Genomic DNA, 18,444 nt, shown 5'->3' on the forward strand with positions numbered 1-18,444 from the left:
TTGAAATAATTTACTCAATAAAAAGTTTCTCAGATAGAATAGGAAACGTCCCTAATCTTCCCTAAGTTCTCGTTTTGCATTTGCAGAAATCTTCAGAACACTTTTCCCAAATTAAAGTTCGTTTAGAAAACCACATTGAAATGAAATTTCATAGTTGTGTTATAAATCTTCTTAACATCAAATGCACCGATTTATATCAAATTTCTTCTTCCTTAATATAATCGATGATTAATGACGGAACAAAATAGGAAATAAAGTAATTAGAAACTTACGAGTCGTCCAAGTATCATCTCATCATCATACTATAGTAGATTATTTTACAGTATCATTCTGTAAAAGCTAGTAAAATGTGAAATAAAGAGAATCTAGTGAAAAGGGAAGAAACTGAGATTTTCACAAATTACGTAAGGGAAACAAAGCAGGACAGTTGTCATCTGCAATCAGTCATGTCCCATTGGTCAAATTCTCAATCCTTGCTTGTACAATAGGACCTGAAGAATTGGTCAATTAGACGACAGGAGGATTCTGTACATACCAATCGCTGTTGGGTGGATTAGCTGATAACTCTGAATACATTGACTACTGGTCTCTAATGACCGGTCTCGTTCAATAGGTCTGAATACGACTTGAAAGTGTGAGTTTTCCTCGCTTGATCAGGTGTAGCATAATAGATGAATCGGTCACTGGCGTAATGAATGGTTCGGAAAATGACGATAGAATGGTAAAAATTATGTGGAAACAAATGGATTACAATGGAAAGGGCACAATGGAATAGAATTGAAATTAGAATAGAAAATAAACGGGAAGAAGATTCAGTCGCTTCTACTCAACCATGATTGGAGTTAGGTTAGGTAGGTCACAAATCCTTTGTGTGAGATTTTAAAACGCTCTGAAAGTAGGTACTTCACTTTTCAAAGTAAATATTCTGTCTCAATTGAAATGCATCCTCCGTTGTTACATTAGAAAATTCCCAAAATTCCAAAAAATTCTCGAAGTCATTAAGCATTATGAGTTTGAGATTTCTCAAATTCTAAACCTATTCGTGTGATGTGTTGATTTATTAAAGCTTCCCTAGACTAGAAAATCCCTAAATCATTTTGGACTAGAAATTTTCCATATTTCTCTAGATCAGAAAAGTCCCAGATTATCCTAGGTTAAAAGATTCCTAAATTCCACAAATTCTAGAAATCGGAAAATTACGCTTGAAGATATCGTTCAGCACATTTTTTCTCTGTAAAATCTAAGATAGCAAGATATAAAAAAGAATATGCGTTAAAAATCTGATGAAAATTTCGAATCTTGTCGTTGGTGAAAAATGGAGTATATAAATAATTATATACAGATATAATCTATCTGTCGGATTATTTTGTATAATGAAATAATAGGTAAATGTACTAAATTCTTATAATGCATATAAAATATAGGAGAAAAAGAAGTCAGTTCTGTCCAAATGTGTGAGATTGATTTTACGAGCTAGAGTAAATAGAAAAGGATGCACTTGTCGAAGTAGATGAAGAACAAGAATTGAGTGAAACGAATGGTGGTGCTCTCTTGGGATTGATATTTGAACAAGAGATATATCCGATTAAATTGCAGCTGTTTCTCGAATTGACTGTCATAGAATTTTTAGTGCTTTAAGAGAATATAATTTTATGATCTGCGAGATATTTAATCTTTTAACGTATCTACTCCTTGAACACTTTATTAACGATGGAGAGAAAACATGAAACAGATCAAGAAATAGTGCGTGGTTTAAAGTTCCTCTGTAGGAAATGCGAAAATATTGCTTTTATAAAATTTTATGGGAGAGCGAAATACCCTAGCAATTTATTGCTCGCTATTGGGAGATTTCAAGTGAGTATATCTCATCGCAATTCCATCAACCTCCTTTGTTTCCGATTCATGAGACTGAAACATCTGTTTCATTGACTGCAATAATTTACTCGTCACGTATGTCGCATAGTGAACAAAAAAGCAAACATCGAACGCAGATGTTATCTATTCAATTTGTTACGCTAGGGAAAAAGCGAAATTCCCTGGGAACTAAACTAAAGGACTTAAAATTGAACTATTACTTGATCTGTGAAATTAATTTAAAGATGTTTCCAAATAATGCATTTAAATAATCTTAATTGTTTGTAATAATTACAATTCCAATAAAAATACAGTAAAGTTACTTTCGAAAAGTTTCCATATTTAAAATCATTTTTCTATAAATCATTGTATATTCTCCAAATCCTTAATTCTCCGAAGTTACTCAAAATTGTTTCGGATTAAAAATCCTTAAATTCTAAAAAGGTATTCTGACCAGTGAGTCTTCTTGGTCTCTGAATTCCCTAGATTTCCACTTAGAAATCGCAATAAATTCTCTAAATCACAAAATTATAACTAAAGCTTGAAAACTTCCCTAAATCACTAAAAGCGAATGAAATCATCTACCCTAAACTGCAATATCTCAAAATTACAAAAAATTCTCGAAATTATTAAATTACACTAACGCTTTAAAATTTCCGTAAATTTCTCCAGAGGCAAAGTTACTATCGATATTTTGCGAAGAAAACATGTCGAAGGTGATTGATCACACCATCAACTGTAATAACGAAGGTCCAAAATAAAAATCTGTACACGACATGATTGCGACAGAAATAATTCTTGGTATAGGCAATTATTTTTCGTTTCTATCATGTGATCGATGCATACGGTACGAGCAGCAACAGCGATCGCTTATGTATATTTTAAGAAAGCGCGATTCGAGCCGGAATTTCGTGCGATCCGTGGCTGCTGCTGTATTATGCATTCTCAATCAACGGAGTGGAACGTTTGTCTGTTCTACGAAATGGCGTACAACAATCCCGATACGAGGAACTCGCTATAAAAATGGCAAATGCTAATGTTATTCCCGGAAAGAAGACGAACATCTTCCAGCTGTTTGAGATTTCAGTAAACGAAAGTTTAAATTTGCATCTCGAATATACTCCAAAATCGCCTCGTAATTATTCATACTTAAGAATAGTAAAAAGTAAAGTAAATAGCAGTAAAAAGACATAGTAATTTTTGTATAATACCATTTACAATAATTCATGTTATAATAGTAATTTTTATTTAATGCTACCTAATTCACATGCAAGATAAAAAGCAGCTTGCTGCAAATGATCATTCTATTATTATCCGTCGAGGATGATTTTTTAAATACATATTTACATTAAAATGATTTATAATGTACATCTAAATGTATTAACACATAGTTGATTATAATTAAAGTGACTTAATGGAGACAAATATACATATGTAAGTATAGGTTGTCCGAAAAGTTTCTTTCGTTTTATAAGAAAATAATAGACACACAATGTTTTTTGTTTTATATTAGTTTATTGAATTATGCACGAACATAATAATAGAAATATGACGAAATGGATCATATCTAATGCAATAAAATAATATAAAACGGAAATTGTTGTTCATCTATTATCACCTTATGAAACGAAAGAAACTTTTCGGACAACCTAATATATACATGATCTATTTCAAGAATGTATTTCAAATATATTTTATTCTCTTTGCAAGCTGCTCGACAACTATACACCTCTACATTATATATTTCAGCATATGTTCATAAAATATTGCAAGACTCAATATACACGATGAAGTTAATTCAAAGTTAAGACAACGTTATTGTAACGACAATAACAATTAGTATATTAATAATAATATAATATTACTATTACTGTTATTGAAATATCAGTTAATGAATCGAGTTACAAACACTCGATCCCATGGGCATAAAATTTTCTGCTCGCAGTAAAACATTCGGGAAACTGTTTCGGTTTCAATGCATATAGACTGGTGTGTGCATAATATTCTTCAATTGCCTATCAGCTCGCAAAGTTTCATAGAAATCTGTGCACAATGTTGGATCGCTAGTTACACTTCAACTACGAACAACGCGTTTCAACGAGATGAAAATCGATTTTAGTCGGTCGAGCAACGGTCCTTTGTCATAACTCGCTTCGAAGAAGGTACCCAAGGAACCATGGTGCTGTTTGTTCTCGTTCATACGGCCATGAAATGTGCAATAATTCATGAATACACCGCATGTCTCGATACATGGATTCTGCTTAAGATCGAACTTTGTTCCCTTGAAACTATTCTAAACTAGCGTTGAAGGCACTTACAACTATTGATAACACTACGGCTAAATATTGATAACATCGATAAATCGATATACGGTAGATTCCCTATTAACTGGCCTCTGTGAGATCAGATATTTAGGCAAATAAATACGTTGTTTGTTCTACTGCATTGTTCATATGTTTAAGTTTTGCCGAAATATTTTTTTGATATTTTTAATATTTACTATGATCATAATATTTGTTGTAATTGTAATCCAAAACAATGAAAGTTCTATGAGGTCGTCCGAAAAGTTTCTTTCGTTTTATATGGAAATAATGGATGCACAACATTTCTCGTTTTATCTTATTTTATGGAATTACGTATAATCCATTTTGTTCTATCAAAATAAAGATCACAACGTTCGACAGATTGGGTTTTATGTTTGTATAAAAATGCATCGTTGTAAAAGATGGGTCTGTAAAAGAAAGACACCTAATATTCTATATCATAAAATTTATCATGTCACATAAATTACTGTTTATTATATAAAATTCAAATCTAATCCAAAAGTTACGATCATCTACGACCAAAGGGCGGAAATTAAGAGTCGGTATAAAAGTAATATAAATACTGTTAATAAGAGAAATTAGAAATGGTAGATGTTAGTTAAATTCAGGTAAATTAGTCTTCGAGAAACTATTAATCAGACTTGTGTTCTAACAAGCATGATACAAAATAGTTGAGGCAAGGGTTGCGAATTCTCATCCTGAGTTATTACTCCATTAATCCTTATTTGCATCATTGCATTAAACGGGAACAATCTATCAGCATCTAACTTTAAGTAGCATTCGAAGAATTCTGAGCCATTGTACGATCACTTGTTACAAGCTTTATGACATTACATCGCTAAAAAGTTTCTAAGTATTCGTGGAAGTCCATTGATTGCCAACTTCTAAGAATATTTTAAATGCTTCGAGTTTTCATACAATCGACTTATAGAAATTTTCAAATTCTGATACCATACAATTTATCAAGTTTGAAATTTGAAGGAGTTTGCGTCTTCTTACGATTAAAGAAGCAACTCTTTTCAATGTGTAAAGATCAGGAACAATGATCGCTTAATTATGATCACTTAATTGTACAAACAAATTTAGATGAATCTGATTTTAATAAAAAGTTATCATTCAAAACTAGTTATACATAATACACTTTATCTAAAGAAACGACGTCTATTATACGATAACCTAAGAATTATTAACAAAAGTTTGCATGAAAAGCGTAGAAAAATTCTATTCTTTGCAGCCTTTGTTTTTTCCGTATTCGAATAATATAGCAACTGCGGAATAAAACTAGGTATTTAATATCTCCAGCTTCCGAGAACGATAGGTCCAGTTCCAACGAAAATGTTGGCAGGAGACAAGCTCGAAAATGCTCTAAATTGTCTGGAATTCGCGGAGCTGGCCACGCGGCGTGCTCGTTAAAACAGATTCTCGTGTAAAAAGTCGCGCATAAATCTCGACTCTTAGGGATATGGTTATCGCCAAGGCGTAATCTCTCGACGCTTTTAGGTCAGTGTCTAGTGGCACGTACAGGGTGTTAGAAAAAGAGACTCGAAGAAGGCTGTTTAACGCGAATTCCAACACACAGTTTCATCGATGAATATATTTAAACGTATGTGAAACTAATGGATCGATAGCTCTTTATTAAATTCAGAATATCAGATATTTTAAATAGTGATAAGAGTAAAAGGAACCATTTCAGAATCGAATATTTTTTAATTATGAGAAAAATACCCTTTTTTATCAATTATTTATGAGTTGGTAGTAATGACACAACTCTATACGCTCGTGTAAATTTTCCATGAATGCATAGACATCTGTAAACTGGTTATAATCACATAATCTGACAGACTACACTTCTAATAGCAAAATTATTGACATCTCTACTTAAGGGTAAATACCTTCATTTTGGTAGATTTTCAAATGAAGAAACTGTAATGCGATATCAATTCGCTGTTTTCTTCGTGATCGAACATCTTCGTAATTAACCTTTCTTCAAACATTTGAAGAGGAGTCTAAAAGTATTGGGATTGAAATTGAATTGGAAAACGCGTGGGCTGTAGTAACTTTCCGGTTCGATCGTATCGTTTTCACCCCGCCTCACCCCGCTCTTTTTATTTATGGCGGTCAAATGGCAGTTTAATTTTAGGTTGGGTAAATATTTAAAGAGCCTTCAAAACGATTCTTTAGTTTCATTCTGATTCAAACAATTTTATTCATTCGTCCGTACGATCTGATAATGAATGAAATATAGTAGCAACTGAATGGAGAATATTCTGTGGATCGTCCTACACGTTCACCGTCTAGAAATATTGCAAAAGATTCTCTGGAATGTAGAACTGTTCACTTTCTTGGAAAGAATATTTGAAGTGGTTTTATGAAAGTTCTCAGAAAAAATTTCGGGAGTTTTAAATTTCGATTTATTGTTTAAAGAAGAAACGTAAAAAGGACTTGCATATTTTAAATACATTTATCAAAATACATCAATGGCTATAAAATATTCATTGAAATATTTAAAATAATAAAAATTAAATGTTTGCAAAATCATGTTTATTATATTATAATATTCTGCTAAAATAATATCATTTTCTACAAAATAATAGACACTAGATAAAAATAACAAGAATTTTATATTAGAGAATTGTTGAAATTTTATTAAAAATTCACAAATCTCTGGCGAATTTTTACAAACGCATTGAAACAAAAATTCTTCGAACTTCAATTGCTATCGGAAATTTAAAAGCCCGCGAATATCATAGAACACACTCCACATAGCACGCAAAAAATAAGATACAGGAAATATAGTACTCGTCATAAAATAATAATACTTAGCGACTGGGATAAATCTCTACCCAAGCTTCACTTCTTTAGTTCTATTTATTGTTACGCTGAATTTTCATAAACATTCACATATCTCTGATTAGAGTGCTAAGAATCTTTGTCTAAATATATCCGTAAAACACTGTTTGCTTGTGTTTACTGGTGCCTAAAACTAATCGGAGAAAAGAATATATTTTTAATAAAATTCCGCCAATTCTATCGTACAAAATTATTTGAACATACTATTTTTACTTATTAATAATCGCTTTTTTCATTTTCACTTTCATTTCATTTTTCATTTTCAATTCACAAAAGCTTTTAACACCAACGCTAAAAACGTTCAATGCTTCCATTTAAATCTAAACTATCCTCTGACATAATAAACGTGAAGCATCTCTATAAGAAGTTCGCAGAAGCTTGCAGCTTTCGCTCTATCAAAGACACAAAGCCTCGAAAGAGAAGAAATTTCACGGAAACGTGGAGACAGGTCTCGAAATGAGGGTGGAAGAAAGGAATAAACAACCACTTGGTTTTCCACCGAAAGTGTCAAGACGGGAGGTCGCGTTCACCGGTGCGTGCTGACGAAGAAAACTGCCCTCCTCTTCGATGGTTGTTTTCGAGCCAAGCTTGTAGCAGCTTCGTGCGAGCTACGAGCACATTTATTGCCCCAATGCGATGTAGCTACGTTATTACTCGGCAAAGTGGGCCAATGTTGCCTGGCTGGCCTGGAATCGAACTGATTAAAGCAGACCTTTCAGAAATTGCGCTTTCACCACCCTTCTTTCCCTCTTTTTGTTTCTATCTTGTAGCGAAGCTTCCTTGCTTCTTCGGGCAATCGTTTGAGTTTCACTTCGCAAAGGGTTGAGTATTTATTTCTTTTTTTTTTATGGTAAAAGAAGAACATGCAGGTTTGAATTGTTCGAATTGGAGAGGTATCGGTCGACAAGGGACTAATTTTAGATTTTGAAGTGCACAGAAATTGTAACTCAACAGTGTAAAGATAATAATAGTTGTAGATTATAATATTTGTTATGATCTACGAGGAGTTTCTTTGGCTCTTCAGGAAATGGTTTCGGTTTCATTTCACAAACGATAGAATTTTCTTTTATTGATTCTTCGAATTGAAGAAATATTCATCTTTAAAATTCTTGTTATTTATTCTTTAAAATGTGTAGAAATTATAATGCGAAAGTGCGAAGTTTAACCAGAGAATAGTCATAGATTATAACACAACCGTTCATAATTATTTGAACGATTTCAAAGTTGAAACCAATGATGATACAATTAAAACAGTATTCATTGGCCGGCAAGAAATTATTGTGCGTGAATTGTATAATCAAGCGTCATCAACGGTCGTTAGCCATATGTATAATTACTTAATCTATTCTAATTATCTCGTTTTCTCGTCAGTCACTTGCAATTAAAGAAACCACGCGCTATTTCGAATCAGAAAATATTCTTACTTCCGTCAAATCTGAATGCGGGAAACTTGAGAAAAAATTAATTAAACGCAAATTTAACGAAAAGCTAGGCGGAACAATAATTAATCGCATCTTCTAAATTGATTATTGCGTTTTAATTGCAATTACAATCTTCCTTGCACCGAAAATCTACAATAAACAGCTGCAACAATATTTCCGCCGTCTCGAAAGCTGCCACTTCGTTTAAACCCCTAGACCCCTAGACTACTTAAGCGCTGAAAAGGTGAAGTTGAAAGTAAGTCGAAACAAAAGCAGCCGAGGTCTGTTAATTAAACTTTCGCCCTTGGAAAACGTTCTCTCAGCTCGCGTTTTCCGTGTCTTCGAGAAAAAGCAATGCACTTGGCGCACAGACAAGACTGAATCTTTTACTGGGATAACGGCGAATCGTCATTTTTCTTATTCAACCAGGGCCGTTTTAATGATTTCACGAGTGCTTCTAGGTCAACCGAGAACGAAAAGCGTATCTGGTGCGTCATATTTTCGTGCGTACACACGCGAAACAATTACACGAGGTGCTTATTTGCCAATTTGGTTAAGTCCACAACACGGAAAGTAAAGAAAATGATGAAATGTATATAAGAGAAGCATCGATCAAACGCATTGGCACTAAGATTTCGAAAATTTCAAGAAGTATAATTAACCACTTTGTCCTGTGAACGGTTCATATATCGCGTCATCGGTAGTGGTTTCTGTTAACGATTTTTTCTTCAAAAGGAACGAAATCTACTGGTTTTAATTAACATTCTTTACTCTCCAATATAATATTCTTATTTATAATTGTCTATTCTCTAGACACGAAATTATTTAAATGGAAGTCTCTTTTTAAATAAAAAATATAGCCCTTTTTTAAATGAAAAATATTTTTCAAAGCATTGATACAATCGTAGAAAATATAGATGTTACACAATTGACTAAATGAAATAAAGTTGATTCTCTTTCACATCCACAAAATCGTCATTGCTGGGAAGCCAATCTAATATATATTTGTTACCTCGTTTAAAGATTTCCATAAATCGCAGGTGGTAAAAATGTATGTAAATTCTGACTGTTGAAACACAAGCTATAAAGAAGCAACTTTCGTAAGAAGTATTTTTATGAAATTTTAATTACGTCAGAGAATATTTCAGATCCTAAAGTTAAACGAAACACTTCGTATATTTGAAGTGCAGTAATAAAATGCAAGAGCCTCGATCAATATTTGCGAGGAAAGGTCATTGTTGACGGAATTTTCGCGCGTTTCTTGCGGTTTTACGACCGATATTCCGTCTTCCTCTCCCTTTTAGCAGCTCATTAGTCGAGAAACGGTACGAAAAGAATTCGGGTAACGTAAATTCGTCGTAAGGCGCAGCATTCCACCGTATACAAAATGAAAATAAAATCTCTGGTCGACGTTTGCGAGCAGAGCACGTGGTAGATGCGCTTAAAACGTTGGCTTAGGTCTTGGTAATTGAGTAAAGTTGGCCCGGAAAGACAATAAATGGAATGACCGGTTTGAAGAAGGCCGCAGCCTTTTGAGATAAGTAGGTTACACGTTGGGCCTGGATTACAAAATTCCAGTGCAAAATTCAGGGAAGGCTGTGACTGATCCTGCGAATGAAAAGAAAAGAACTGGCTAATTTAGTGAGACAGGAAGCTGAGAGCTTTTGAATGGCACGAGACAGGAAAACGTTTCGTTTTAATCATCCTGTGAGTGTTTTCTTTCCGTTTTTTAATTAATGCGATTGAATCACATGACATTTGTTCGCATATTTTTCAAAGGCATAGATATTTTGTATTAAAAAATGTATATACATCGAATTATGAAAACATTAAATGATTTCACAAACACTGAAACATTATTAAACGTTGTTTTATTCACTTATATATATATATATATATATATATATATTGATATGTGTTGTATTGTTGTAAACTTCTGCTATTTCTAGTAGCAAAGGAAATGATTTTGATGTACGATTTAAGCGAAACATCCTATATATAAAAGTATAGAAATATAAATGTTTCAGTGTTAAGTATAAAAATATGTACTGAAGGACGTATATTTCTATTTCGAGAAAGAAACTTTATCTTTACAAGGTATTAGCACGATCTGCTAGCATGTTCTCTGATATCCAACTACTTTCATCTGAAACACATTTTCGCAACTTTCACATTTGTTGAGATATTTGCTGTGAGTTAGACTTCGATTTTTTAGACTCGTCGAAAGTATTCATTTATGATATTGGAATGTTAATTTTAAGGCTCGTTCCACTTGTCAAAGTAATTTGCAAAGTCAATAACATCAACGGTATGCGATATAATAAAAAATGGAAAAACACATTGCAAGAAACAGTTTCAAAAGTATTTAAAAGAAAAATAAAGAAAGTACGAAGGATACTGGAAAAAAGTTTCTTAGGACCTTGTACAGTGACTTTAGCATTCTTCCTACTTTCTAAAGTAAAATTCCTTTTAAAATGTAAATTCCCTTGTGATACAGAAATTCAGGTATACAATTATTGCGAAAAGAGTATTAAAAATGCTAATTAAGAGTGTTAGTGTATACGTAAATGCCTAAAATATTGATTATGAATGATACCGATATAAGAAGTTTATGTTTCATCTCATTTTCGTGAATCGAACAATGTTCATTGCTAGACTACGTTTTGTCTGGCCATTACGGAATATTCTACTTAAGACGATTATTCTACTGTAATTCTACTGTTCGTTGAACTGTTATCCGCAAATACATTAAGGGTTGTTGCCGAAAATTATTGACAATAACGGCTCATAATATTCAGATTTATATGATTCCGCGCTTTTCAATAGAAATTGAAAAATTTTATTAATTCTATTATCAACTGGACATTTTTCTGACAAGCAATATTATTACATAGTAATGTAGATATTTTGCAAGTAATGGAGAGTAATGGATTAATAACATTGATTTCGTATCTGATTTCAGATTCTACTGGGATCTCTGCATGCTCCTCCTGCTGGTAGCTAATCTGATAATTCTGCCAGTCGCCATTAGTTTTTTCAATGACGACCTAAGCACTAGGTGGATAGCCTTCAACTGCCTTTCCGACACGATATTCCTCATAGACATTGTCGTCAACTTCAGGACAGGTGAGTACACATACGCAACTCATGTAATTTGAAACTAAAAAAATTTAATCTTAAAAAGTGCACGTAATAATTAGTCGCGCACAATAAAATATCCTAATCAATTTATCCAAACGTCCAAAAGCACAAATAACATTTAATGTAACGTTTTAGAGAGCAAGATAATCAATAATCATCAGTGTACCAGTTAAAATAACGAAAACTGAGAAGCAGAAAAATAACGATTTATCAAAACCACGACAGTAAAGATTGTAAGCTATCTAAAGAAAAGAGATAAAAACGAGAAAAATTACAATGTTCGCTCTCGCAGAAGGAATACAAATGTTCTGTACTAAAAATTCAACATAAATACATATTCAACATTGCCGGAATCTGTATTTTAGTATACAATCTGTACACGTAATATAAAAGGAAGAAAAAAATCAAAAAAGCTGGTTATATCTTTCAGCAAACTTCGTTTTCCTATGAAACACTGTTTCAACCATTTCGAAATCATAAAATATTCGACAGTTATCTTTTTGCTTGCATATTTGTTTACTCAGAGAATTTCTATCCGTAATATAAATACAATTTTTGCGTAGGTTCATATTTTATCAACGCAAATTAAAAAGATAATCCAAATAGAAATCTGTTTCGCCTACTGAAAGTTATAGTGTGCACTTCATTTTGGATATTTCATATATTTTTGCGTATTCTATTCATCCTGTTCATTTGTGTATGTTGAAATATTGCATAAATGCATAAAAGTCAGCAGTCTAGATATAACAATCACCAATCGGTCACTAAAGACACATTCATACAATTTAAAGTCGCACGATAATAAAAAAGAAGGAGGCAAACCTAGGGATTCGAAGACCATTTGCTAACGCGAATCTCGTCGTCTAAAAAGTTTCTCATTCCAATTGAGCTCCGTCCGCTTGCTCGTTTCAAAGCCTTATCGGCGGTGTGCTGAAGTATTCAGCTAAAATCGTTCGATCCCCAGGTACAAAAAGAAGCGACGGAAAGACTTGGCATTTTGCTGGACGATCACATCGGGACTAATGGTAACCTCGTGTCCGCGGAAGGGGAAGCCAGAAGCGATGCAAAGTTTGCATTGTCGCGTGCACGTCGGGAAAAGGACATTGAGGAAAGAATGGTCGACCTCGTTCCTCTTCTCATTTTTCTGTCGCCCATTCCATGCTCCTCTCATCGGGCCAACCCAAATCTCTACTTCCTCCCTAAACGACCGACGCGACGATTCAGTTAACTATACCAGGCATTCTCGTTTTCATGTGCAGCTACGTGAATGTTGAAAATTATATGAAAAGTCGTGTTCTTTTAATACATGTCTTTTCTAGTATGAGGAAGAAGGATTTGTTGTTTCAAGGAATTTCGAGGTTTGTGTCCTGTAGTGGAATAATAATATTAGCAACGTACAATAAATGCGATTTTATTAAATCACAAATGTCTAAAGGGGTACATCTTTCCTATAGATATTCGTCAGTTGTTTTTGTAAGGAGTTCATCATTATCCTTTCAGGCTTTGAAAAGGTCTCAAAGATGCTAAACGTTCTACAAAACAAAAAAAAAAAAAAAGGGAGATTCAATACATAAAATTGGAAATATGATTCCTATTTTTTCCTCTGTGATCCACTTGGAACAACAAAGATATTTCATATCTCGAAAAAAAATTCATATCTATGTGAAGGTAATTAAAAAAATGTAACCTAGATAGAAAATTGTTTTATACGTTAAATGTTCTAAGCACAATACATTATTCCGTGTATTTTTGCATTTTCAAATTTTTACATAAAAATCCGCCAACTAATTATCACATGTTCGCTATTGATTAACAGCTAAATAGAATAGATAGAATTTTATTTGAAAAATTTCCGCAGCAGAATTTTCCATGTTTTCCTCCATTTGGTTATAATATTGGTTAATATTGTTGCGAAAAAGCTTCTAGCTGCAGCCCCCTTTGAGATAACGTCAGTGTCACCGCCTTCAGAAAGCTCGGTAGAAATTTGAAAAGAAGAAACTTGTAATTGTTGACATTAAAGGGAAGGTTGCTGTCGGGAGAATCGTGAAAGGGAACGAACAAAAGCATGGAACCGAGCGAATCGTGGCTTTAACGCGAATCGATTACATTTTTATGAAGTTACATTCCGATGCGGGACTGGAGGATCCAATTTCGTTTTATCAAAGGCGGTTTGAATAACGGAAAATAGACTGAAAGAGCTAATTCCTACAAAGGAAATTGTACGAATTCTTTAATCACATTTAGAACATCAGCAGGATTATTTTATTGCTATACGATAATATTAAAATATAAAATTTTGTTTCATTTATACTTATCTCTAGTAGTCAATTGCGATTCTTTACAAAAAGTTTTTCTCGCTGCAATACATTTTGCAAGCCAAGATGCTTGTACACTTGAATACAATAAATAATATTAAGAACTACTTTTATTATAGCTTTCTTAAATAAAAGAAGAACCCTTATTGTTACGAAGGTGACATAATCCTTGTTTCTGGAAAAATGATTCGTTTCGAGTTTTCCTATATATCAAAAAATATATTGCCCACATTTTCAAGTACGTACAGAAATAATTTCCATGATATCAAGAAATCTTGATATTGTTTACTATATTCAAGTTTCCTTTAGTATTGCGTCCATCTCATTGTCCACTGCTTCAACCCGCTTTCAATTACGGCTCAAATAATTGAATTCGCTAAGTATCGACCAATAGCAAACACACTATTCGAAAACATCCTAGAACCGCTTCTCCATTGGAAACCCATCGAGAGAACCTACACATCAAGAGCTTCCTAAATGCATCGTCGGCGGTTATTAAATCTAGAAGGGAAACGTCGCGGTGGAGGCACGTTCGGTTGGCAACCCTTCAAGCGAGAACAGGTTCCGTGCAATAATAACATTGCTCGACACGTATAGTGGCTCAGACGTTTTCGTTATTGCCGGGGGATTAATTTGAAACGCGTTTGAGTTGGATCCCAGAAACGGAGGGAAATTAGGTCACGTGCCGTGTCCGATGTGAACCATTGTACGCGTTAAACACTGCACGTGAACTGCGTCGATTTGCGATTGTCGCGAATTCTTGAACCAGATTAACAGTCGTTGACCAATATTGCGTTCCGCGTGACGAATATTAACGACTGGACACTAGGTGGACCGGATATGGTCGATAAAGAAATGAAATGTTTGGATGCTAATGAGGCGACCGTTTGTGGTAAAAATAGAATGTCGTTGGAGTTGTTAGATATATTTATTATTTCTGCATTGAAATGTTTTGCGATGATATAATAGAATTTGGAAAAATAAGGATCTACAAGTGGAAGGATGGATCTATAACGTTAATGAAGTGAAACAAGAAATTCTTGGTTAATATAGAACTAAATATGAGGGAAATTGTTAGATTTGATCGTTTTTGTCTTGAAACGTCTTATGATAATGTAGGTAATGAAATTTGGAGATTAAATTTTTAAAAAACTGATAAATCTAAAAATGGATGGGTTTATTAATTGAGAGATTAATTGAGAAAATCAATGTAGATCATGAAATTTATTATATTTGTTGGAATAAAATATGAAGCTATATTTAACAATAACTAAATTACCACGTTACATGTAAATACCGAAATTGATCTATCGATACAATAAGTCGATCAAAGAGATCTAAGAAAATAATATGAAAAAATCAAAATTTTATCATATGAAATTATCCACATAACAATTTTTACAAAAAGTTTCTAGATGGATGACAAAATACTCAAACCGTCTAGGTAAATGTTAGCCTAGATAATTTTCAATCCTCGAGGGATTGAGAAAATCAATGAGAAGATGAACACATACAGAAATAGTTATCTGCTGGCAAATGTGAGAAAAGCCACATTATAAACTTCAGGGTACCAACATGCAATTGCATATACATATAAATTATACACTGAACTATCTCTCTTAGTTCAACCATCCAAAGTGGCACTATTGATCCTTCCACTTCTATTTATTTGTGTTAATTCGCTGTTAGAGTTTCTATTTATTTCTGAAAGTCCACTTATTGCGATCAAAGCGTAATCACCAACTCACTGAGGCTTTTTAGAAACTTCAAAGTAACATTCAATGTAAATATAGATGTGTTGTAGAGGGACGTAATTGCAGAAAAATTCTACAACGTGTGTGGTTTCAGATCTACGAAACATTTGTTACTTTAAAAATCAATTAATAATTTTTATAAAATGTGATTTATATCGAAAGTTAGTATTTAAGAACTTTAGAACGCTTGTATACTTAAAAAATTAAGAATTACGTAAAGATTGCTGTTTTCATACAAATATAATAATTAATTTGGAAATACTAAATTTGTCAACTATCTTACTAAAGATCTTTCTATATTAAACATTTTATTGAAATATTTTCCTTTATAAAAAATCTTATTAAAAAATATTTCTTTGTCAGAAATTTAATGAAGGAAATTATATCATAATTTTAAGTTAAAAAATATTCTAATTATCAATTTCTTGATTCTCGCAATTCCTTTCTTAAATTAATTAAAAGATTTTAAAAGCAATAAGAATAATTAACAACAATTTATTTTTTAAACACATAAGAGATAAAAGAAAATAAAGAATAAGTAATGTCTGATTCGATGAAGGTTAAAATGTGTATTATTTGTGTTGCTTCCAGGCATAATGCAACAGGATAACGCGGAACAAGTGATCCTGGACCCGAAGTTAATCGCGAAACACTACCTCAGGACTTGGTTCTTTCTCGACCTCATTTCCTCCATACCACTAGACTACATTTTCCTCATATTTAATCAAGTAAGTGCATATTAATTATCCTCACTCTGGTGTACATATTTCTTGCATTAATTCGTTAAGCCAGAGTTGTGTTTTAGTTTCTCTGCAAACTCGATTTATGTAATTAATCTGTTTACACGAGCCTTGACGAGATACGTAACATTTCAACGTATAATCTTTCCAGCTGCGTAAATAAATTAATCATAGCTGTTTCTTGGTACACGAGACCAATATTTCAATTCTTTGTATTCCTACGACGCTTAATTTTTTGTTCTTTATTTCGGTGTTAAGTTAACATTAATTTACATCCTGAACAGTAAGTAACATCTTGAAAGTCAGTGTGACTTCCAACTGCTCACTTTAAGAGAAAATTAATTCGTTGCAGTTTATTCGGCACATGATCTCTGTCAGTGAGATACAAATGTAAACAATTTGGATTCGTGGAATAGAATGATCGTAATACTTTGTAAATGTTTGTATAATTTCAATGTTTTCTTATACCTAACAGTGTTTCTATTCAATTGTGAAATTCCGTTAGACGTAATACACTTCGATGAGATCATCTGAGAATGAGAGCTGTTTAAAACGACGTACACATGAAATATTAATATTAAACAAAGTTAAAAGCTTTTAAAACAATTTCATTCTTGTTTTCTAATTGACTTTTCTCGCAACTTCAAATTTTTCGTTAATACCGCGTTAACGTAAAGTGCTAATTCGAAAACTACTACCTGTAAAAATAATAAAATGAATAAACCAAATAATATAATACAACAATCAGGAAAAATTACAGTGTTATTTAAAATAAGAATAGTGCTCGTTAAATTGACCTTACGATCGTTACTTTCAAACTTTGTAGCAAAATTACTCTCGCAACTTACAACCCTTTACCAATTTTTCTAAAGGATCCCTTTAGAAGCTTCAGGCTTAATTAACTCTATCTTGACAACGCGCTATAATATCCATGAAAATCTCGGTAGACTAGACAACGCAAACTCGGTTTAAACCGCTCTCATTTACTCCCGATAGCGGCAAGCTGAGATTCAATTCCACGCAGCTTTGATGGGCCGCGTAGAGAACCAACGTTCCCATAGGATAATCGTCTGAATCGTCAGTTTCAGGACTTTAGCGAGTCCTTCCAGATCCTGCATGCTGGCCGTGCTCTCAGGATCCTCAGGCTTGCGAAACTGTTGTCGCTGGTTAGGTTACTACGATTGTCAAGACTGGTGCGGTATGTCTCGCAATGGGAAGAGGTCTATGTGAGTGTTTACCATTGTTTCTTATACCAAGCACCGTATATATATATCTTTTTTTTTCATTTGATATTCTATTTATATATAGTATATATATATACATACATATATATATACACCTCATATAATATACCCACAGCTCGTGTGATCCTTGTACAAAAATATGAAAGAAACCAAGCGTCTCGTCGTCGTGTCTTTTATTTGTCAGTTTCAACAAGTGACTGACTCTTTCTTTTGTCTCTATATATATATATATATACATATATATATATATATATATATATATATTTATTTATTTTTTACCTTTACAACCTCCCTATCTGGCCGCGCTGTCTGTCTGTACAGCTTTGCGTCGCCGTTCGTTGCAATGTTTCCTTTTTATCTACGACGATGATGGGGCCTGGCTGGTCCCTCGTGGTTTCCATTCTTTTTTCATACGCGTACAATTACGTATACCGTGTATACGTTTGATGCCACATGTACTACACGGTCAGTTTTTGGAACTGTCTGCTTTTACAGAGCATCAATTCCGTGTTTTGTCGCAGAATATATGATATATATATAATAAAGTATATAATATAGCGTGTGTGTTCATCGCGGGATGGTAAAAAAAAAAGAGAAAAACTGAAGGTAAATAAAAAAATTAAAGGAGCCCGATGCAAGTCTCTGTATACGTTGTCCGTCCAAGGACAATGATCTGACGTTATACAATACATACATACATACATTTATACATGCGCATAGGTATAGGCTTATGAAAAAATTCATAAATATTCTTAATAGAGAACATAAGATTACGTAATACGAGAAACAGAATGGACGTGA

At 33.2% G+C, this 18,444-nt stretch overlaps 1 protein-coding gene across 12 annotated transcripts in view; it reads left to right on the forward strand.

Moving 5' to 3' along the window:
* The window catches only part of LOC100645915 (potassium/sodium hyperpolarization-activated cyclic nucleotide-gated channel 2), a 212,374-nt gene that overhangs the window by 161,600 nt on the left and 32,330 nt on the right, over positions 1-18,444 (forward strand). For all 12 annotated transcript variants that reach the window (XM_048408274.1, XM_048408264.1, XM_048408271.1 and 9 more), the window contains 3 exons: positions 11,412-11,575; positions 16,251-16,387; positions 17,482-17,625. In XM_048408274.1, coding sequence (XP_048264231.1) covers positions 11,412-11,575; positions 16,251-16,387; positions 17,482-17,625 — 445 coding nt within the window. The remainder of the gene's footprint in view (positions 1-11,411; positions 11,576-16,250; positions 16,388-17,481; positions 17,626-18,444) is intronic.

This window comes from Bombus terrestris, chromosome 8 (genome assembly GCF_910591885.1).
Source record: "Bombus terrestris chromosome 8, iyBomTerr1.2, whole genome shotgun sequence".
Taxonomy (NCBI): Eukaryota; Metazoa; Arthropoda; class Insecta; order Hymenoptera; family Apidae; genus Bombus; species Bombus terrestris.